The sequence below is a fragment of the Dermacentor silvarum genome, chromosome 11, assembly GCF_013339745.2.
Source record: "Dermacentor silvarum isolate Dsil-2018 chromosome 11, BIME_Dsil_1.4, whole genome shotgun sequence".
NCBI classification, from domain to species: Eukaryota; Metazoa; Arthropoda; class Arachnida; order Ixodida; family Ixodidae; genus Dermacentor; species Dermacentor silvarum.
In genome coordinates this window covers 98,093,812-98,117,709 of record NC_051164.1, presented here as the reverse complement: position 1 = coordinate 98,117,709, position 23,898 = coordinate 98,093,812, and the positions used below count along the sequence as shown (strand labels likewise).

General features: G+C 47.4%; 1 protein-coding gene across 2 annotated transcripts; it reads right to left on the bottom strand.

The window, feature by feature from the left end:
- Positions 1 to 6,219: 6,219 nt before the first annotated feature.
- On the bottom strand, positions 6,220 to 22,550 carry LOC119432396 (E3 ubiquitin-protein ligase SIAH2). 2 transcript variants are annotated; one of them, XM_037699565.2, is made up of 5 exons: positions 22,456 to 22,550; positions 16,987 to 17,263; positions 11,478 to 11,611; positions 10,420 to 10,526; positions 6,220 to 8,154 (listed from the first exon to the last, which is right to left on the bottom strand). In XM_037699565.2, exons 4-5 carry the CDS (start codon positions 10,466 to 10,468, stop codon positions 7,610 to 7,612), a joined length of 594 nt encoding a protein of 197 aa, XP_037555493.1. In that variant the 5' UTR covers positions 10,469 to 10,526; positions 11,478 to 11,611; positions 16,987 to 17,263; positions 22,456 to 22,550; the 3' UTR covers positions 6,220 to 7,609. The 2 variants fall into 2 exon arrangements, with proteins under 2 accessions (XP_037555493.1, XP_037555490.1); XM_037699562.2 differs by lacking the exon at positions 10,420 to 10,526 and having other exon boundaries at positions 6,222 to 8,154.
- Positions 22,551 to 23,898: the final 1,348 nt, after the last annotated feature.

Here is a 23,898-nt window from a genome sequence, read left to right as displayed (position 1 = left end):
CAGTCTAAGTATGTGCCAAGCTTCTACAATTTGCCTGATTAGGGTGAACATACAAAAATAGCGGTTTGGTCAAACAAAGAACTGCACCGGCTCAATGAAAATTCTCTCAATGAACAGGTGTGCTCTGTTGCCATGCGCCGTGATCGTGAGATGTTCTCGAGGGTGCATATATGTTCTGTGTTAACAATAAAGTTCAGTTGTCAGCCTGCGCTGGTCTTTGTGTCCTTTTCGTGTTGTCGTCGTTTAGTGTGTGCAAATGAAGTCAAACCAACTAGCCCGCCTTTGTCTTCTCGCGACAAACTCCATCTTCCGGCAAACCCCCGGCTCACCTGCAAAGTTAAACCCATCTGCACAGTAAAGATGAATGGTGGTGGTATTATTGCTGCTTAGGCACCCTTTCTCTTTTCCGCAGCTTGATATAGCGGAGGGGCATTTGGTTTGCTACCCTACACTGGAAAAAAAAAGGTGCAAAGATGTAAATGATAGCCGAGAACCAAAGTTAATGCGCGCATTGAAGCGCGAAAGTGTTAAAGCAGTTCAAAGTGAGCCGCTTGAACGTAGAAAGCTTGGTGGCGCCATGATCGGCGCATGCGGTGTCGAGTGTATCGGCCGGCGTTTCAGGATCGTCTGCTACGAGCAGTAAACGAAAAAGCAACAGGACAACTTGGCGTTATGCCTGGTGACCTAATTTTACCCCCTTCGCAACTTGTGCGCTACGTTTGCTGCTTGCATGATTCACCAACAAGGTCATGCAAAAAAAAAAAAAAGTAGCCTTGTGAATTCGTCTGCTGCGACAAGCTTGATGCAACAGCTCGACGCGCTCTCTGACACTTGCTTTCTTCTGTGCGCTTCCAAGTAACTACGTGTGTAGCAATGCACTCAGATTTGCCTTCTTTTCTTTTTCCTGTTGTGTTTCACTCCCACCCGGCAGCGGTTCATGTGATAAAAGGCGTCCACATCCTTTGCGATAGGATATGGGGCGGTCGCGCTTAGATACGAAATGCACACAGCCTTCGAGAACGCCTTTGCCAAGTTCAGATAACAGAACCCAAAGTGACAATGGAGAGTTCGTAAATGCAGGGCGAACAGCGCCAGACGACACTACGGGATCGGAAGGCGACACATGAGCTGCCTGGGCTGATTTGTTCACAAAAGGACTTGGCGTAGAGGAATATAGAGAGAAAGAAACTTGGTATGAAATAGAATGTGGATGGTTTTCTCTTTGCGCCGTCATCGAAATGCGGCCGCCCTGGCTAGGATTCGAACCGGCCACCTCGTGCTTGGCAGCGTTATATGATAGGCACCAGTGCTGGGCAGTTTGGAAAATACATGGATCTTAGATACTCTTTGGGCATCTTGTATCTGTAACATGATACGTCTGGCAAGACGTGTATCAGTATCTGTATTTCCGATACATGAAAGAATATCATGTATCTTAAGATACAACATACAGGTATTTGCGCCATCGTGTAGAGTCTTCTTATTAACGTTCTAGTAATTAGGTGGCGACCCGCTAGCTGGTCGGCAAGCAGAGCAGCGAATGGCATTAATTGCAAAAGCGGCAAGCAAAAACCGCTGGCAGCGCAGGGTATGAAGAGCTTTCATGTTAAGCAGCTAAAGCAACCCCCATAAATTGTTTCGGAAATTGATTTCGGAGCAAGAAAGACAAAAATGTTGAGATACTAACAGACATTTCATTCAAATAAAACAAGGTTGGTTGGAGATATGAAATTTCCAAGCAAACATTTTTGTGCGTACGCGTTTGCTGCTACATTATGTAGATCTGTAATGAGAAATTTGCTAATGTATCGAAGTATCTTAAGATACAAATGGAAAGTATCGTATCAGAGACAATAACTGCGGTAGTATGTTGTGTCTGTATTAGAGCACTGCACGGGCCGATTTTTTCAGCCCGGGCCCGGCCCGGGCCCGTTTTTACGTTGGGCTGCCCGCCCAAGCCCGACCCAAAAATTTATGGCGAGACCCGGACCCAGCCCGGAAATAATCTACGTTGCCCGCCCGGCCCGGCCCGCCACCCCTTTATCTTAGGCCCGAGCCCGGCCCGAGCCCGGCCCGAGACTGAAAAAAAACATGTTTTTCAGAATCGCGACGCGCGAGGATAACTCGCTGCACGTTGCATGCACACCACCAGAAAGTCCGAGTCCGGCCCGGGCCCGTGTAAAAAAACCCGGGCCCGGCCCGGACCCGGGTTGAAAAGCACATGCCGTGCCCGAGCCCGGCCCGAGCCCGTGAAAAAACTGCTCTACCCGGCCCGGCCCGTGGGCCGGGCCGGGCCCGGGCTTTCGGGTAAGCCCGAGCCCGTGCAGTGCTCTAGTCTGTATAGCAAATACTTGTTGCCCGGATACCTTGTGTATCGTATCACGATACAATTGCAATGTATCTTCGCCCACCCCTGATAGCCACTATGCCAGGGCGGCGGGTGTGAGGTGGTTCAGAAAGAACGAACGAACGTTTTTCACTGTGACACAGCATGTGAAACACAAGACACCTACGCATCATCGCGAGCAAAAAGCTTGGCGACAAACGTGCTGCAAATTTTTTTCTTTCTTTATAGTTGGGGCACGCCTACTAAAATCAATGGGTGCGCTGGAAGAAATTGTAATAATGTATTTGCTGATGCAGTTGTCTCTGAATGTTCGCTCGAAACTGATCATGCGAGGCTACACCTTACAACAATAGACGCCGAGTGGCTGGAAAACAGAATCGAAAGTGGCCGCCGAGGCGATGCTTGGAGAAAAATGCAAGCCCCGTGATTCAGGAATGGCTAGTCCAAGTCGTTCTAGTATCGACAGCGGACTGAAATAAGTCCACGCTAGTCTTGTTACTCAAAATCGAAAAAAAAAAAAACGACGCTTACCTTGCACGGGTCGACCTTCGCAGTCTTTTTCAATATCGAAACAATGAAACCCACGGCGTGCTTGGCGAGCCGCGAGCCCACGGCCGCTGGGAACAGAAGCCGTCGACGCGCCTGTTCTAGATCGTATTTCTGCCACTACGAGCCTCCTGGCGCCACCAGTTACCCCGCCTGCGCCGCACGTTTGCTGTCGTCTGCTCGCGCCAAGCCGCGATGTTTGCGTGTGTATACACTTTGTACGACAAAGTAAATGATAAAAATCAACACTGTCGCACTGCTGCGTGCCTTTATGTAAATCACGACAAGGTAAGACGCCTGGCATAAGCTTTATATTGAGTTCCCTTTTTACGCACGTGCGTGAAAGAAATGAATCCAGGCATGCAGTTTCTAGAAAAGGTGATGCTGCCCTTGTGTTATTCGGTGTGCCGAAAATGCAGCTACGTGCGTTATACGTACGTGTCCTATGATTAACAAGATGTACTCATTCATTTGTTTTCACTTCGTGGCATTTCCTGAATTCATTCGCAGCCGGCGTGAAATCTGCATCGCGAGCATGCGAGGCAGGGGTTGCACGAAATGGTCTCAACAAACGTTCGCGCAAATAAGTTGTGCCGCAGAAAAAGAGCTGTATTACCGTTGCTGGCTAATCGCGTACGTTTGAATTTGTTATTTGTCTCTTTCAAACGGCCCGACATCCTGACAATCACGTTGAGCCTGGAAGCATGTATGATTTACTTGAGATAGTTTTAGGTCAGAATCTAAGGTAAAGATTGCATGCAAGATGCGCTGCTTTCAATACTTCTATTCATTGTAGCCTAGGTACACGCGCGGCACCTGTCGTTCAAGAAACGATCCGCATGTAATCAGCAAAGTGGAACGAGGTGCAAGCACGTACGTTATACAGTAGAATTTTTATGCAGTAAATAAACGATCCTCGGTCGTGCACATTAACCGTATCGCAAAGCCCGTCGAAAAACGACAATTCAATCGGTACAAACAGATCCGCCGATAACCTTCAATGAGAGTTTAGAATTTTGCCAACTTAGTTGATGGTGCCAAGACTTGCTCGCTGGGTCACTGAATTTTATTGTAGACTTCATTGAACAGTACAATGGCACTTTATAGACAGTTATAATTGCTAAAGGGTCAGGCTATTGCCAGGCTATTGAATATTATGTTTGTCTTCTGCATATTAATCTTCAACCCCACTCTTACACTTTCTCGGTTAAGGTCCTCAATCATTTGCTGTAATTCGTCCCCGTTATTGCTGAATAGGACAATGTCATCTGCAAATCAGCGGTTGCTGAGGTATTCGCCGTTGATCCTCACTCCTGAGCCTTCCCAGTCTAAGAGGTTGAATACTTCTAAGCATGCAGTGAATAGCATTGGAGAGATTGTCTCTCCTTGCCTGACCCTTTCCTTGATAGGCTATCTTTCTACTTTTCTTGTGGAGAAGGAAAGTAGTCTGTGGAATCTTAGTAGATATTTGCCAAGATATACACGTATCCCTCCTGTCGCTTGTAAAGTAGGGATACCTAAGTGACGTCGCCTGCTCTACCACGCAAGCGCTCAAGTTTATGTGTATACTATGCCCGCGTGGCTGTAGGCTTACCGTACTTTTTCATCAGTATTGTGTTCATTTGGGCGTAGTTGACGCTTGGAAAATATTCGAAAGGTATTCGACAAATATTCGCATTTACGAATAGTGACTATTCGATTCGAAGACCGAATCGAGCAGTCAAACTTCGAAAGTTCGTTATTTCGGAACTTCGTTATTCGAAAGTGTCGAATATTCGCACACCCCCAACTTAAATCTAGCCAAATATACAACCACAACCGACAGTTAGAGGCTTGTTACTGTTCTGTGACTGCTAAATAAAGCATTGCAAATTATCAGAAGGTAAGCGACGTCAAAAGTTTTCGAAGCAATGAAGAAACGAAATAGGTAATGGAAGCTTTGTTTTTGGTTACGCGGCGGAAGCCTAAATTACAATCCGCGATTTTCGCTTGTAGTCTGTCATTTAATGTTTTTGGCAGTCTAGTTATGTAGCAACTTTACAACCAGTGAGTTTTTTTTCCCTTGAAGTGGGCCATCTAAATGTGTTTACGGCAAACAAGTCCTTCAGCAGCCTTTTTCTCTTCTGTTTCGACAACTTCTGATTTTTTTTTTTGGAACCATTTATTTAGCGTTTTTTGTAAAGATAGTCAGACAGTGGCCATTCTTTGTTAGAAACATTGCTTGCAACCATGCTCTAAAGACGTTGAGAGGCTATTCGTGAAACTTTTAAAATGACAATTGGCGATGTCTTTATCATTATTGTCCCTGGTAGCTAGCTGTCTCTCTTTTACTGGTCAGTACAAGCATGGGGCCTATAATTATACAGAAATAAATATTCCTGCTGTAAATGTGTGCGTCTGTGTTTGGCTATTCGATACTAACTATTCGTATTCCAAAAATTTCATATTCGTCAACCTGTAGTAACAAAGAAGAGCACTACTTACGTGGACATTGTATTCGAAAATCCGGTCTCAGCCATTGCTCCGTGGCATTTTCCAACGTGCAGCCGGAAGGTTTATTTTTCTGCGCGGAAATGAGGCAGCAAATACCATACTTGCCCCCCCCCCCCCCCCCTTCCCATTTCTGATAGTGGGGGCAGTGCCTCCCTGCTTTGGGGGTAGTTGTTTCAACGGCAAATTATGATGCGGTCAAATTTCATAGTAACCCATTTAGGAAAATATTAATTACAGAATACCTAATTAGGGATGTGCATAATCGAATTCCAATGCTCAATCCAGGCAACATCGAAATCGAGCGCCCAAGGGGCGCAGCAATAGGAGGAGCGGTCAGCCAAAATCCTGAGACCACTCGCCACATCGAATGCGAAGGGATTCACCCAGCGAGATCGGACGGTAACGTACACCTTCCAGAAGCGCTTGGATTTAAAGTGGACGGAAGCATCAACCGGTCAGCAGTCGAGATAAGCAAGAGACGTTTCCGTCTGACGTAGTAACGGGGCGTGCTCGGTTTTCTGGATTAACAGTTGAAAAGGCACGGTTTTCAAAATTAGCAGAAAAAAAAATGGGGTGGGGTGGACAAGCAATGTTGCGACCGGGGGTCCGAAGATGTGTGGTATCCATTCAGCGGGGAAGAATAAGGGAACGTGGGGCTGGGCTCGATATCCGAGACGTTTAAACACACACGTTTATATTAGATTATGTGCACGCATTTTACACGAATTACAGAAGATCAAGAATTTCATGATCAAGTTCCAGCTGCCGATCTCTCTCAGCCTGCGTCCGCGTACTCGTAGATGTGGCTGTATCCTACATTCCCGTTTAAACAGCTACCCCCAGGCACGCGTGATTAAGGTAATTAACAATTTTTGTTTATTAGTCTTCAGGAAATAATTTTATTAGCGGCAAAGTATGTCCGCCTCGCCTAGGAACTCCTGTACAAGAACGCCACATTTTTGTGGAGAAGCTATTGTCATAGCTTTTTTCTATTTAAAAAAAATCTGTGTAGTTTAAACAAAGACACAAAAAAAGAAACGGTTTGCCATGTGCCTAGAGAAGACGAGGTAGACGTGCATGGTGGTTCAAATAATTCGATTATTAATCGTTGATTATGCATTTCTAGTCTGTTTCCTTTTCATGTTAATTATTAACTAATTCCGTATCTTATTCGTATCGTAGTTCTGGCGCAATTACGTCAACCTTACCTTCTTTAGCGTCGACACTTCGTTGAGACTGTTTTTTTTTTTTTTTAACGAAGAGGTGAGGTGGGCCGATTAAGGAGACATTGCAGTCTATGGTGCAGTGGGGTTAATTTTCGTCTATATTGGCGCTAATTACGCCCGTACCGTTTATTTTACCAACTCTGCGACTAGTTCTCGCTTCGTGCGGGCACCGGCGAAGGCGACTTGCAGACACCACTGCTTCACGCGAGCGCTGCTTAGTCCGAGTGAACTGGCTCCATTTCTCACGTGTGCCGTAGGGTGGCTTTGCCTCAACATGTCTATTGCTGCGGCGGTGCACCCTTTACAGGAGTGCAATGCATTGTGGTTAATTTTCGGTTATACTGGCGCTAATTATAACTATCTTTAATTTGACATATTCCGCGACAAATTATCACTTTTTGTATCGTTGTGACCTACATTTTTATGGTTCTTTCGACTCGCTACAACTCTGTGAAGGCGCGCAAGGGCTGTTTAGTTTTATTTTTCTGGAAGTGTCTTAAGGATACCCAGATCCCAGATACGTAAAACCTATATGAAGTCAGCTAAAACAATGTATTAAAAAAACAAAAAACAAATAAAAACGCAGCATGTACAGAAGTGTAGAGATATGCAAAGACCAGCCCACAGACCATGAAGCGCTAATTACGGGCAACATGCTTCGTAGGCCACTTATGCATCCTCTTTACAAAGAGGGCTAGTACGCATTTATCCGTAATATTCCGTATGTCAAGCAATGCGGACAAAAAAAGAAGAAAAAAAGAAAGAAGATCGGTGCAAAAATTCCCACAGAAAATAAAAACAACCTTGGTGCGGAAACCGAATGAGAACGAGTCAGGGGTCACATTCAGTTTATCAATGACCCACCTATTAGCTCAAAGCAAGCTCCTGCTCGAACAAAGGCCAGGGGTGAGCAGTAAAAATTAAACGAAGTTGTTGGCTCGAAACGACGGGTCACGGAGCACGTAACATCGGCACGGGCTAAACTTCCGCGCACACGTCAGGGATACTGCTTCGTCCGAGGCTTGAACATCCTGAAATAGCTGTCCCGGAAGTCGTCGTCGTCCGCGTCGTTATCGGCGGTTCGTTTGCATTCGCCGTCCCGGACGTCACCGGACGGCTTTCCCGGAGGACCGAACATCCGAAAGTAGCTGTCCCTGGTGTCACCGTCCTGTTCTTGCTTCTCGCCCGGCGACCGACGCTTGACGGTGACCCCGACGCTCAGCTTGACGGCGAAGCTGCGCGCGTCGAAGACGAGGCCGTCTCCTCGCGCCATGGCCGCCTCGACACCTTCCAGGACGGAACTGGGCCTGGAGATCCACGTGAGCGTCCGATCGCCGTCCCTCATTTCCAGCTGGTAGGTGAAGTTCTGGGCCTCCTTCGGCGTGTTCACGATCATCACCAGCGCGTGGAACAGGTTGAAACCGCTGACGTGCTGCATGGCGAGGACGACCACAAAGTGTTGGCCGAAGCACGACTGAACTGTCATCCGTTCGTAGCTCCGTGGTATCTTTCCATCGTGGACGACGAACTCCGCCTTCTCGCCTGCGAAATTCATTTTTAAAGGACAACTGCAGCGGAATTTTTGGAACGGCGTAATAAAAAAAAAAAGCCCAGTTTCAAATAGCGCGTATATAAAGCCGGTCACCCTGCAACATATTTATGGTGTATAAGTGTAGATGCTGTACGAAAAGACTTCAAAAATAAACGTTTTTGATACCGAAATTTAAAAGAAACGTGTTGTAGCAGCATAGATGACAACCTAGTCAGCAGGAGCGAGTGCAAGAAACGTCACGATGCTCTGCTCCCACGTGACCACTTTCTGCGTCATGACATCATGGCACATTGGCCCGCCGTGGTTGCTTAGTGGCTAGGGCGTTGTAGTGCTAAGCACGAGGTCACAGGATAAGACCCCGGCCGTGCACGGCGGCCGCATTTCGATGGGGTCGAAATGAAAAAAAAAAAACAAAAAAAAAAAACGCCTGTGTACCGTGCATTGGGTGCACGTTAGGGTACCCCATGTGGTCGAAATAAATTCCGGAGCCCCCCACTTCGGCGTGCCTATATCGTGGTTTTGGCACGTAAAATTCCCAGAATTACGTTTATGGCAGCACCTCTTACGCCCACGCGTGCGAAACATTGAGAGACACGTAACATGTCACGCGAGAAAGCGTAATGTTGGTTTCGATAACTGAGCGTAATATAATGTTTTATCTCATAGATTGTCCCTTAAAAATTACCGGAGCGAAGTCTGGCGCTAGTATTTATGGGAGCGGCAACTATGGCGGTTCAGCTATAGCACGGAAATAATGAATTTGCCTGAACTTCTTACTTCCAGCTTCAGATGACCTTGCGACTTCGTAAATTGATCATTTTCAACAAAATAGTGCCCTATAAATGCAAACATTTCAATGATTAAACATGTGCGGAGAGACAGATCGGCTCGCCCTGTCTGGAAAGCAATGATCGCTTGTAAATGAAGCGTCGGAGATATTGCAACATGAATGTCTTAAGCCACAACAAGCACGAAGACAAACCCGTGTACTGTGCACATCGTTCCCCTGGCAGCTAGACAGTCGCCGCGCCAAAGCACCCTCTGGCAATTTTAGTAGGAAACTCTATTCCTTCGTCGGCCTGCCTCTGCTGACAGCTAACTTTCATATTGAGTGTTTACAGCCATCCGATATTTCTGAACATTCGATTTGGCCAAATATTGGGCGCTCTACCATTTTTCTTTCATCTGTCGCTCATTCACGAGGTCCACATTTGAGCGCACATTGACTTACCTTTATGATCTCTCAGTATATTCACGGAACAATATGTTCAGCACATTTCTCTCTTTTGCCCTTTGTATCAAGCGTCTATATGGAATAATTACATTCAATTTGATATGCGCGGCATCCAAATCGCACACTCAGCGGCGACTCCTTCGGAGTTATAGAAGCCGATCTCGAAGGCCACGCTTGTATGCAATGGAAGCGGCCGAAAGCACGTCATTGCCTTCACGTTTTGAACATCCTATTTATTGCGATAGCAATTGTATGGACACTCCAACCGCATTTCTGCCGTCGCCGTCGCTGTGATCTTCCGTATAAAGTTCAAACACGATAATATCGTCGCACGCGGCGTACTCTGTGTGTTCGACTGAAAGCTTGCGAAGGTCAACCGACGATCGCGGCGCAATCTCGCGTGCGCGAGGCACGGGGGGGGGGGGGGGGGGGGGGGGGGTGCGTTCTAAGCCGGCGGCTGCTGCTTACGGCGCGGCCACGCGGGCGCCATATCTTGAAAGCGATCTGCGACGTGGGCAAAGTGCGCTCCTGCGCGGGCGTCATCGTCAAAGCCATCTGTGATATGGACAAAGTACGCCACGCTAAGTACCGGTAGCTTCGTATGCGCTGTGCTTTCGACGTTTAGTTCGCGTTAAGCGAGAGACAGCACGAAGGTCAATTCGCTCGCTGCTGCAGCCGCGCTTCCTCACTCTGGCGTTTTGAGAGCGAGTTCACGCGGTCATCGAGCGAGAATGTGTTCATGTCTACCTGTGCGCGCGTGACACCGTGCTTGTTAATTTACTTTGTAAGCGAATCTTTGCAAGTTTATACGACCGATAGAACTACTATAGTTACTTCGTAGAGCTGTCTACTAATTTGCTGTCGCAATCGATGCTCGAAAGGGCGAAACTGCGACGTTTTTTTTCTCCAAATCCTTTTATTGTATTCTAAAGTGTTATTACTCGAACAAATCACCTCCAGTTACGAGGAAAAGAAGCGTTTGGTGTGTGACGGCAGACCATGAGGCAACTTCCGGACTCACCACGGACTATAGACAAGCTCTGGTGGGCTTCACGGATATGCGCCATCATATTTTTTGGAAGACCAGTCCACTTGCAAGCCTCCGCCGTGAATACGCAGGGACACGATCTGTTAACGACAGAGACGAAAAAGAAAGGAAGAAAGCTCCAAACTGTTCGCACAAAACTGCGACTGAAATGACTTGAGATGGCAAGTTCAGATGTCTGTTCTGGACCGTGACGCTGACGTTCGCGTTATTACTACACGACGGCGACACGCACACACAAGCGACACTAACATTTGTTTGAAGAAAAAAGGGCGTCAGGAGGGTGCTATTTTTTTTTCGCGCATACGCCCAGTACATAGACAATCCAAACATAGCGACAAAGTTTTCTTTCTTTACGTCTCCACGAGTTGGCGTGCCATCGTTGGCGTGTCGGCTGTTTCGCCGAGTAGAAGCTGTCGCTACTCTAGCCATCACGTTGACACCGTCGGGGATAACGACCTCTCTTGCAAGGTTCTACGTGACTCGGCAGCGGACGCGTCAACGTCTCTGGCACATAGAACAAAATAAGTGCGTTGGCATTACGTAGAACCTCTTTGAGGTCCCGGATCCGTGATTAAAACCCCGTTCACCACATTGCGAAGCGTTGTAAGGTGAAAAAGTCTGCGCGAACACCCAGGACAACCACAAAGAAGAGATGAGACAAGCACTAGCGCTGACTAACAACTGACTAACGACTAACGAGTTGTTACTGAGTGCCAGTGCTTCTCTCGTGTCTTCTTTGTGGTTGTCCTGGGTGTTCGCGCTCATTTTTTCACCTTAAACTACTATGGGGCGAAGTGCAACTTAAACACACACGCACGCACTCGCACACAAACACGCACGATCTTAGCTCTCCCGTCGCCTGTCTACCTTTACCACGTGACCGACTTCCCTCACTTCACACGCGCACACTTCTTTACACTTTGACAATCCTAACGATTATGAGTTAAAACAAAACATCCTCAACGAAGCCACCAGTGCGAAATATTTGACCATCGCGGACCAGGCGGCGCATAGCAATAAGCAAAACTGACCTGAAATCGCACGTCTTCTCGTGATCCCGTTTGTCGAGCAGGATTGGCTGAGCGGTGCAGCCATGATCCGAGTACTTGCACGGGTAGGGAAGCCTCTCAGTCCACTTTCTCCATGGCCAACGCTCGGACGCTGCCTGCGCAAGGACAGTGGACACTGGGCAGTTAGATGACGAGAGCAAGGAGAGCTCGAACGAATCTTTTTGTCTCATGATGCCCAGCGTCGCAATGTCGGCTAGGCATCACTACAGCGCTCACGCTACTTGAGCCTAGGATATGAGGTGCCGGGGGACGGTGGCCTTGACAAGCTGATTCGATCGTGCGGCTGAGTGTTTGCGAGGCCAAACGTCGGCCGCGGTAGGTAAAACCGCCTGAGTGATACACCAGTACACAAGATATCGCAGCGTTTCGCGCCCTTTTGGTTCCATTCCCTCCTTCTCGAGTAATTGCGGTGGAATCTCGTTGATACGAGTCTGCATAATGCGTTTTTTTGGGAATAATGCGTTTTTTTTCTTATATGCCGTTTCTTTTTCTTATATACAATTATGTTCGGATAATACGATTTTCGCATGATACGTTTTATTTTCCGGTTCCCGTGAAGGTCGTATCAGAGAGATTCCACGTAGCTCCGATCGAATCTGGAACGACACAAGATTCGATAAACAAGTTTTGACTTCAAGCAGTCAAGGCCCTCTCTCTCCCCTATCACCGCCTTCGCTCTGCAGTATCAACAACGTACGGGTTCGTGGTGCCAGGCGCCGGAACGTGCCGATACATTGCACCCATCGCATAGCGGGGGGGGGGGGGGGGTGCTTGTGTTCGCAGGGCTATATATTAATGCAGCGATCGAGCGATGCGTATATCAGAACACCACGGCCCACTCTACGAGCGCACGAACTCTTTCTACGTGCGTGCTTGCGCTCGCACGCACCCCTATACAGGGTGTCCCAACTATCAAGCAACAAGATTTTAAAATATGCAAATACCCCGTAGCTGGACAGAACCAAGGCAATGTTGTTTTCCGTCGATTGTAGATACTCAGATTAACTACTAAATTAGTCTTAATTAATTAATCAACTTCTAAATATTTTAGTTAGATGAAAAATGTCAATGAGAAAATTGTAGAGCAACTTCAAACACAACCGATACATCTTTTTGTTGCTCAATACGTGCTACATAAAATTGTTTTTCCGAGCGTGAAAGAAGCCAGCGAATACACGCAAAATGCCTCGAGCGGTCAGTCGCCCGGCAATTAACGGCTGCCGAACAGAATTAATCGATAACAGAGCAGGAATGCCTCGCTAGTAGTTTAGGCGATACAAACACTTCGGCCATATCTTTATGGATGCCACTTCGCTGTCATAACCGACCATCACGCCTTATGCTTGTTGTCACTCAAAAATTTGTCGGGCCGCCTTGGGTCGCTGGGTGCTCCGATTGCAAGAGTACGATTTTGACGTTGTCTACAAGTCTTAAAAAACGAAAAAAAAAAGAAAAACATCAAGATGCCGACGCTCTGTCTCGCTGCCCCCTGCCACTATTTTCTTCGAACACGTCTCTGCATTGCCCGCCACTTGATGATGAGACTATATGTCTCCACTTACGCTATCACCGCTAGCGGTTACTGACACGCTATCTTCCAATCGTGGCACTCAGTTCGCCTCGTGTCAACGTTCTGATACATACTGCAACCGCATTATCCAACGTCTGTGCGGAACTTCTCCTGCACCGAATGCCAGATTACGTCTTCAACTGCGACTATTTAAGGGGAGATGAGGGTAAAAAAAACGCCACTTTTTCAGAAAAACTTAATTTTGTGTTTTGTTCTTTTTTATTCTTCCAGGCCTCCTTTTTATGTATTGATAACCAAAGCTGAGGGAGGGGGAGGGGGGCGACGTTGTGTTGCGGCACCAACTGCGTATCTTACAAAATTCGCGTATATGGCAACCGGGCGCAAGGGGAACTGGCGACTCAATTTGGAACGCGAAAGGAAAAAAGCGGGAAGGCAGCGCGGGAGGGAGGGGTGCGGCTTCTACTCTGTCAGCAACTGCGTACTTGCACTTTGTGCGGTTGTGGGCGGTCGCGCGCACCGTATCTTTAAAGCGATCTGCACACGGCTCCTACCATTGTATGCGCTGTGCGTTCGCGGCTCAGTTTCCGTTGAAGCGATAGACCGCACGAACCTTCGCTCGCTGCTGCCACCGCGCTTGCTCACGCCAGCGTTTTGACAGCGGTTGTCTGCGGTCATCGAGTGTGATCTATTCATGCTTGCTTGTGTGCGCTGACGCTTGTGAATTCAGTTAGTATAGGTACACGTTAAAGAACCCCAGGTGGTCGAAATTATCCGGATTCCCCCACTACAGGCGTGCCTCATAATCAAATCATGGTTTTGGCACGTAAATCCCCATAATTTAATTCAGCTAGTAAGCGAATGTGTCCAAGTTTATAGAGCCGATAAAACGACTATCCTTACTCCGTATAGCTCTCTACTAATTTGCTATCGCAATTGATGCTTCGCATTTCGGGCGAAACTGGGACTTTTCTCTCTTCATAATCAGTCCAGCCCTTCCTACAGCCACGTGATGCGCCGGGGGGCAGCGCCACATTCTGCTGCGGCAGCACGAGTCACACGGAGCGTGACAGCGGTCCGGCCATCAGACCCCCCCGGCAGGAGCAGCAAGCGACGCCCCTAGACAAGAAGGGCCAGTAGACCCACGGGCCTGCAGATCCCAGGGCCACTGCCCGTGCAGACAGTCCCGAAAAAACCCTCCAGTGTGCCCGATGAGCGGACGTCATCCATCGCCTCTTCAGAGGCGCTGGATGCAACCAGCACAATTCCGGCGTCTCAGACGCCGAAGGAACGGGGTATCTCCATGGAGCGCGTCGGGAAACTAAAGAAAAATCCCGTATCACGGGTCCTGGAAAGGTCTCGTGAGATAACTTAATCTGTCTCTCTGACACAGAAACGGCTATCGTGAGGCATTTTTGGACCAATTATGAAGTCCTAAAGATCGTTTTCGGGTGATTCGCTGCTCTACCAGATACGGTCAGCGCACTCGTAATTACTTCATACCCTCCTGTCTCAATCAACTACCAGCAAGTGCCTTTCGCGTGAAAGCAAAATATAAACTAAAGCATATTCTTCGTCGCATTATTCTAGCCCTCGGCCTTTCCTTCCAGGTTCATTTCAATCATAAATAACTGTCTGGTTATTAAGAGGACGACATATTGTTTGTTATTGTCACTTCATTATACAGGTGCTGACGTGTAAGAATAGGCTGTGAAGACAGTAATTTTAACAGCGGAGCTGTTTAAGCTCTTGGTTAGGCCGTGTAGTGCGAAGCAAAAACTGCACCTGGCGATGACGTCACCGCGCGTTGCCTAGCAACCACCTCGCGGAGCGGCGTGTGCTTTGCCTCCTTTCCGTGCCCTGCACATGTTGCCTTGACATGGGACGTTAATGAGAGGGAAGGAGAGCATGCGCTCGGCGCGCGTTATGCTCGGGAGAGAGAAAGAGAAAATGACAGCGAGAGAGAAAGAAATTGTAGCAGCACCAACGAGGCAACGCGCAGAGGTGCTGCCGACGCCATCCGTGTTTCCCCGCATTCACGCCGAACGCGCGTGGTGTCAGTGACTGCAGCAGGCGCCTCTGGTGGCGGCTCGGCAGGTTTCGACCAGCCCCACCCCGGCAAGTGTGGAGGCGCAGCTTGGCCGTGACGTCACCGGGGAGATAAAGCTCGGAGCCGTCGCGACGGCGGCACAACTCTCATTGACTCTGTGGCGAGCACATGTAGCCTTGACATGGGACGACCAAAGAAGATCCGGACACCCGAAGAAGAAGCCGCTCATCTTGAAGCGCGTCGCGCGGCCACGCGAGAATCTGCGCGTCGGCGGCGAGCCGATTTGGAATAGCGTGCCTAGCAGCACTTATCATTTCCTAGCAAAACTTAGCCAAGCCTAGTAAAACCAGGATGAAGCTGATATCATCATATCTTTCCCTATCCCGTTTTCTTTTTTTTCTTCAGATGTTATCGCTGGTTCCGAGCACGAAAAAATCCACTTTTTTTTTTTAGTATTATATAACTGCATGATCACTGTTTGGTTGCTTTGTATTGTGAGTGCTACCTCACACTACGTTTCCACTTAAGTTACGTGGTCTTTGTTAGGTTTTGTTGTTAGTTTTTTTTCTTCTTTTCTTGCATGTTCCTGTTAAAAAAAAAAAAAAACACCGCATATCCACGAACTGAGTGATGATGAGTGGGCGAAGCACCGGGGGATCATTCGGGTAACCGTGAATACCCCGTACATTGCCCACTCGAACGTGCAAATGAGTGACAACACATGTCTACAGTATATAGAATGTTGTTTTATTGGTCGTATATGGTATTGAGGTACGGACTTCGTTTTCCCTTCATGAAGACTGCCTTTTGATCAGCGCAGCAGCACGGCGATAACGGCGGCGGCAAAACGCCGGAAGCGTTCTCCGGAAGATGTATGTATATTATATATATATATATATATATATATATATATATATATATATATATATATATATATTATGGCTCGGCCCTAAGGTGCTTCGCCCCTAAAACGTTCCTGCATATCCTGTGGTGTCCGCTATATAGCAGTTTTGTAAACGCTGCCTGTCGGCTCTGCCCTTCAAGCCCAATGCGGCTTTGGCAGACCCATCATCTATTGGTGCTGATGAAACTCCTATGTTAATAGATTATTATTATTATTATTATTATTATTATTATTATTATTATTATTATTATTATTATTATTATTATTATTATTATTATATCACTAAAGTTGCTCATCCCTTGTCTTGCATTCGTTACAACGTTGTTCCTCGGAGTTTTGAGAATGACAGCCCACAAACGAAGGTGATGAATCAAAACACCGACAGCGCACGCCTTTTATGTTAAATCTTTTCAGACTGAAATATTAAAAGTGCGAAACAATAACAGAAGATCGGTCCACGCTAGAAGCCGTATTTCTACCGGAAAGCTCGCCTTCGTGCATAGCGTTCGCCGCCAGCGTTTCCCGGTAAACATTACGGTTACGTAAGCTGCAGTTGCCGGGAAGCGTGAGCCCTACGGAGCCAGTAGTGCTTGTATACATATTATTATATCGCTTCTTCGTAGAGAAACGTTTTATGCTCTCACATCATGAGACATTGTTATTATTTTTATGCTTATATATTTTACGCAGTTTACACCGACCCGCTTTTGGACCTCTTTGCAGCCGCATTACATCTGCCATTTGCAATTTATTCTATAATTTCATACACAAAACACACACAATTCATTGTCATATGTCATGGCTCTCTTCGGCCATAGCTGGCCCTTGCGCCATTAAACGCCACACATCATCATGAGATACCGAGCGCCCCAGCTGGAGCTATAGCAGCCAGGTTAAATTCAAGCGAGTATAGGTAAAGATAATTCCGCCTGGAAAAAAAAAAAGGGATCGTGTGCTTACAGAAATAACCTATTTATCGGCAACTTACTGATCCCTCCCCTGCACAGTGGACAGGCGGTGATCTTGTTCCGACACGGGAAGCACAGCAGATGACCGTTCACGCATTGTGCGATGGGCGGCATGACGGGATCGAGGCACACGGGACACTCAAACACGCTGACCAACTCCGAAGCCAGGTCAGCCGAGGCGGGCGCCCGTGGTCCCCAAGTGTTTGCGTTCATAGTGCGAATGTCGAAGGCTGTGTTCTGACGTCAGGGCGGAGTCATTCGACAATCCCCTGCGTATGGCACTCGAGGGACGATCAGCTGCAAAGAGGGAAAGACCAAACAATCAAACGTGCTACGCGGACTTTCCCTTCTCGTTAACTCACAACGGTTCTGCCCAAAACTATAATTTCAACAGTCTTCCGTCAGGCTTTTCCCATCCTCCGTCCGAGTAATGTTTCAAACAATTAATCGCTATAAGATACGACGCTTTGCTGCATCGTATACTACGGGCTCCTCGCCTCACACAACTGCACAAGATAAGAATATTTTACGACATTGTCGATTGTGCTCCCTCTATGCATTTTGCAGACTGTTCCTATCCTTCAGGATCGGAATTCAGGATCGCCAGTCAACCTCTAGAATCTGTGCAGGAGTACGCTTATGTAGGACAACTACTCACAGAATACCCTGATCATGAGAAGTCAAAAGAAGATGGCTGACTAATGGAGTAGCACACGAGGAATAAGGATTATAAACAGGGATAAGGTGCCTCAGAAAGGCTGGCCAACGTTTCGATAGGAGGACCTATCTTCGTCAAAGGCGGCCTCGTCATCCTCGGCGGGTTAGTTTTAAAGGGTTACTGGAGTGACGTCACGTCGATGTCCGCTGTGGCTGTCTGTAAAGGGAGAAACTGAAAAGAAAATGAGCGCCGGCGCTTGACTGGCTAGGCGCGGTTTCTAAGACGAGGGGACAAGAGCGGGAGAGCGAGAAAGTGGCCAAAAAAAATATATTAAAAAAAAAAACCGTCAGAGGGGGTTGGGGGAGAGAGAGGCGAGTGAGCGTTCGGAGGAGTCGTGGTCGGCGTGCGTTTGGGGTCCCTGAAGAGCCGGTCAGTGTGCAGGTCACAATACGAGTTGAAAGCATGACTTGAGTAGCGTAGCATCAAGGCATCGGGTAATTTTGTGGTTGACAGGGAGCAGCTTGGTCCGTCAAGGGACGTTAGCCTCACTAGTTCGCCCTAGGCGTCGTCGCGGCGGTATACAGAATTGGCGAGACCTTGTGTGGTCAAGGCGCCGAAAAAGGTATCCTGGCGTCTGGGATGAGCCTCGTGCTTGTACTTATCTATCGGCCAAATAACTATACTTCCACCCTTATCTGCTTCCTTAATGACAATGTCGTTCCGGCAACTAAGATTTGAAATGATACGATTCTCTGATGAAGTTATGTTTTTAGGTCGCTTAGCTGTCTTGGATTGGCTTATAATTTCTTTAGTAACAGTTTTGAGGTATAGGTCGAGTTCTATGGCTTGTTCTGGTTCAGGAGTCCAAGTAGATTGGGCTCTAAGTGGGGTCGTCCCGGTGTCTGGTGCGTTGTTATCGGCGAAAAAATGTCTTATCCGCATTCGTCGGGAAAATTCCGAAAGATCCTTGTGAAGCTCAAATTCATTTATTGTGTTGTTCGTGGGACAAAAGTTTAGGCCCTTGCTAAGTACGTCTATTTCTTCCCTACTTAATGTTTTTGAAATATCTACAACATTAGACTGATTTAATTTTGGGGAGCCTTCAGCCACGTCTGCTATTTGTAGATTCGAACTCCCTTTTGTTGGCGTGAGGTAGCCGTTTGCCTGGAAGGTTGTTTTCTGATTGAAGTTCGCTTTCTTCCTCCGTTTTTGAACTAGTTTTCGAGACTGTGCTTCGTGGTACTGTTCTAAATCTTTCGTCTCATCTGGTGTCAGAGCTATGTTCTGAAGTCTATGGTTAAAACTTTCCAGTTGTTCTTCGCAGTGTTCCGTGAGTATATTCAAAAGTGAGAAGGAGGCATTGTTTAATTTACAGAAGAATAAAATTGGGTTGGAGTGTATACGGCAGGCGTTGCCAAATCCTGACTAGGAGCTTTTCTTTTGCCAACAACCGCGCTCGTCGCTCGCCGCACCGTCTCTTATCTCCACACGGCTCTGACCTTTATGAGCCGTGCATTCGCGGCTCAGTTCCTGTTGAAGCGATAGACCGCACGTACCTTCGCCCGCAGCGGTGTATGCTTGCTGCCAGCGTTTTGACAGTCGTTGTCTGCAGTCATTCAGTGTGATCTCTTCATGTTTGTTTGTGCGCGCTCACACCACGCTTGTTCATTCAGTTAGTAATAGTCGGGTCACATTTTCCAACGCACGCTACACATGTAATGCTTCCCGGATCAGCAGTGCAGCGCTACAGGTGTGTCCCTTCGCACGCGCGCTGCCCACGGGAAGCGCTTCTCATCAACACCACCGTTTCACACGCGCCTTCTCGTGGTCATCGAGTCTCTCTTCATGTCGGTCTACTTACGCCGCAGCACACCTGCTTACTTAATCAGCTCATGTTTACTACAATTCATATTGTTACCAAAGCCGCTCACCTTACTTCGTATGACATTGCTGTGTTGCTATCGCATTCATTGCTTCGCCGTTAGGGCGAAACTGTGACATTTTTTTCTTTCCTTTCCTATTGTGTTTCACACCTGCCCGATAGCAGTTTACTTATACTCATCCGCGTGAAAAAGAAAAGCGGCTCTGTATCCTGTGCCGACGTGATAACGGGAGGTTGCCCAGCAAACGTCAAATGCGCAAGCCTTCGGGCACGCATCCAAGTAAAGATAACGGAGCCCGGAAGGAATCGATGCAGACGATGCGGGGGTGAACAGCGCTGACGGCTCCACAAGAAAGCCTCGACGCACGAAATGTCTGGGGGAATGTTCAATTTTCAAAAACGGTATCTGGTGCGCGAGGTGGTTAGCGCCGAAGTGCGCGCGATGTATTTAACTGGCTGTTCCATGTGATATCCACAAACTATACAACTCTTCCACCTGCTGTGATTTGGACATTGGGTCTGCCATATAGGAAGCATGGGGGAAGGAAAGAACTATAGAAGGCAGGGTAACTGGATATATGCTATATATGTGCCGTGTGTTCCAGCTAACGTTAGCCAATCTGCTCAAAAAAAGAAAAAGCAAAGAAAACGCTGTTAAAAAAACGGTGAAAGATATAATTATAAAACCTGCGGTGTTTGGTTGTTGTTGTAGTAGTAGTTTACTACTACTACAACGATGACGATAACAACAATTGTTGTTGTTGTTGTTGTCATCGTCGTCGTTGTTGTTGTCTGTGGCTCCTACCCACTACGGCGGATTGGCCAAGAAATGGGTGGATTATTCCAATTTAATATGAAGCATACATTTCTGAATATTGTGTACTTGTGCTAAATGTCCCGGGCGATTTTTGAAGGTTCTGTTAGCGTTAAATCAAAACACCCGTCCGCACTTTTGGATAAACGACCGAGGTTGCACTAGCAGATCGGACGGCTGGGAAAAGCACCAAACACACTCGGCCAGCCGAGTCTGCCGAGCGCTGTGTCACGTGTTCGGTCGGCTTTCTAGAGAGCACACGGGAAGAGGGCGGCATCTCGGAGGGCTTGATAGCAAAGGCTGGCTATACGCGACGTAACACGCGCTCCTAGTTTGTTTCCTTTTCCTTCCCTTGTGGTCATTGGTAATGTCCAAATTTACGTCACAGCGACGGTGCCCTCTGCGTAACAAATACAGATCTCGAAGGCTATGCTTTTGCTGGTTGCGTGCGTCGGAAGCGATTGCCAGGAGCCGGAAATACTTCATAGACTTTAGGTTTTGGACGCCAGCTGTTCCGGACGCCGTCAAATCCGCCATCTTGTCCGCTCTGATTGGCCCACACAGCGGATGCGGTGTCACTGATTGGCCTAAAACGCTAACATGGCTGAATACGAAAACACGGCGTGATTTGACAGTGTCCTCATCAGGAGGCATATCGAGGCTGTTAATAAGGACAAAAGATTTCTTAATGATCTGCAGCACCATGCGCGTGAACGGGCATCCGGGCATTGGTATTCTTTTATTCCACATTATGTCGCGTAGCAATCCATGCGGAAAAAAGAGAAGGGAAAAAGGAACTACAGCTTAAAATGGTGTACAGGCGGACATGGACAAAAAAAAAAAAAGAAGAAAAAGCCACCACAGGCTTGATTCTTTCTTAAACAACAATAATAATACGGCGCCGCACTTTTGTATACAGCAATTTCATTTGACTCGGTGTGATCTTATCATATGTGTTTCAGCAAAGACTACGAACGAATATACTCAACCTTTGTCTGAACACAACGTGGAAGAGATTATTAAGACGCGATTTTCTGAAAATGATTTATTGCAGACGGCGCGTGAACGTCAGGGTCCAGGTGATGCCCATCTAATTAATTGAGTAAAGTTCACTCATAACTTTTCAATCAACAGCTTTCTGGGGCGTGTTGTAAATGCAAAATTGAATTCAGCCGGAACGGAGGAAATATAAGCGTGATACCCCTTTGCTACTTGAAGTCCCGTACTCAAAATCGTCGTGCACGAAGCATGAACCAAGGTGCATTGGTGTTCTGGTTAACATTCCTATAGCAGTGCAGAAAAAAAAAAAGAAATGCTGCTCAGAAAAAGATCACTCATAGACACGAACCGCGCCTTTCTTAAACAAGACAGCTGCGGAAAAGACGGGTAAGGCACTCTATGAAACAACTGCCACTTCTCTCCTCTTCTCTCCTCTTCTCTCCTCCACTTCTCTCCACTTCTCTCCTCTTGTGTCCGTGTCTGCACGCCTTAACTTTCTTGCATTATCATTAAAAATACAAGTTGCTGTCACAATTAGTGAGAGACAATTTCACCTTATACCAAGTTCGCAGTTGACAGACTGGGTGGTTTGAAAACCTTGCAACTATTTGCAACCATTTGGGAAGAATGAAAAAGAAAAAAGAAAGATATACTTTATTTCATTTTTTTTAAATTTCATAATACCCCTAAAGGCCCCCGAAGGGGTATTACATAGGGGGTACGGATACATGAAAAAATGCGAGCTTTGCGGGTTACCGAAAAAAAAAGAAAAAAAAAGAAAACTTCACTTGGGGGGGGGGGGGGGGGGGTGACACAGGGCGTGAGACACGCCCTGGTGCCCTGGTGTGCTTGCAGTGCTGCATCCGTCTGCTAAACCCTGTAGAGATGTCAGGTGGCTTCACGAGTTCGTTCTCATCTGCACGAGTAGAGCAGTTACAAATCACGCAGACAAAAGTGTCCACCCTCAATACGCCGGCGAAGAGCAATTGAATGAACAGTCGGCGGTCACGCGGCGACGCTGAAAGTGCTCGAAGTCACATGTCCGTAATCCAGAAAGGCTTATAATCCAAGTCTCCCTCAACTTTCAGGTGGCGAGCATGCACTAAGGTTATGCAACTGAAATCGAGGGAACTCACCTTGATCAGGGCCGCTCTAGAAGCTAGGAACACCCACTAAACTCGTCGCTCCGTGCCGTCGACGATAAGAACCTCCGTCGCCGTCGCCTTGATCAGTTGTCAGAAGAGACTGCCGCTCGCAGCGCCACGACGCGAGCTGGCGAGAAGTCTCGCCTGACGTGCGCGCTCGTCGCTTGCTCCCCGTGAGGTCGGAGCGGAAGGAATTATCTCCTGATCGTCTTCAGCGCTCCACGCCTGTGGAGTCAGCAAAGGTTTGCCTCTGTGCTCCTATTAAATGAACGGAGACAGAAAAGTAGCGCGTGGCCTCGATACGTTAACCAATGTCGGTGAGGTTCGCCGCAGAGTGAGCAAGAACATAGTTAAAAATGGACAACTTTTTTAAGGAAAAGTCTTGCGACAATGATATATGTTTACATTACAAACCTGGAAGGCAGTTGTATTCGAAGATGGCGTCATTTTGTTTGATTCTTCTAGGCTTGGGTTCCGACACATTAACCATCGAATTTCAATCAATCAGTGTCTTCATTTCACCAAACATTGAAAACTCGACACACAGTACGCATATTTCGCATTCTCACGCAGGAATCCTACAGCACGAAGATAGTTGTGCCTAGAATTTTGCTGGCAGGTCATCTTTTCTTTCTTTCTGGGGTTTTACGTGCCAAAACCAGTTCTGATCATGAGGGACGCCGTAGTGGAGGGCTCCGGATTAATTTTGACTACCTGGGGTTCTTTAACATGCACTACAACGCAAGCACGCGGGCGTTTTTGCATTTTGCCTCCATCTAAATGCGGACGCCGCGGGGGATTCGATCCCGCGACCTGGGGCTCAGCAGCGCAACGCCTTAGCGGACTGGGCCACCCCGGCGGGCGCTGGCAGGTCATGCTATTGCCACTTTTCGAAGTGTGCGGCTGTTCAACCCATTGGGCTATTTTGCATCGGGTGTTGGGAAGCTACCTTAGCTACTGCGGAGTCCGGACCCTATCACATGGTCTTACTTGTGTCAACCAGTGCATCACACAGCGCAACTCAGTGGCAACATTATTACATGCATTCTGTGTAAAGCAAGAAATCGGCCATCAGAGACTATTCATTTCCTTCGTTGTATGGGCAAATTCGTTGCAATGGTCGTGTCTGTTGAGATTTTCAGAATCCATATGAAAAATACGAATTCGGCTGGAACATAGGAATCCTTTATACAGTTCACGGCCTAGTAGAGGCATTGACTGAATAGTGTCATACAATGCAAATAAATGCAAGCAGGGTTCCTAGTGCGCACAATAAAGAAGCCAACATGGTATTTTTGCAGATCTAAATGTTAACAGATTGGTTAGTATGTGTACATTAGTACAATGAATGGCTTAAGGTAATTCATAACCATGCTGCCTGTTTAACATTTTCATATTGCGCCTTACCCTTCCGATGTAGTTTCCTTGAAGACA

Coding starts and splice junctions, on each gene's coding strand:
- LOC119432396 (XM_037699562.2), bottom strand. CDS start 17,063: ATGCGTGAACGGTCATCTGCTGTGCTTCCCGTGTCGGAACAAGATCAC. Junction 11,612..16,986: donor ACTGTGCAGGGGAGGGATCA/GTAAGTTGCCGA, acceptor GTCCTTGCGCAG/GCAGCGTCCGAGCGTTGGCC. Junction 8,155..11,477: donor GAGAAGACGTGCGATTTCAG/GTCAGTTTTGCT, acceptor TGAATTTCGCAG/GCGAGAAGGCGGAGTTCGTC.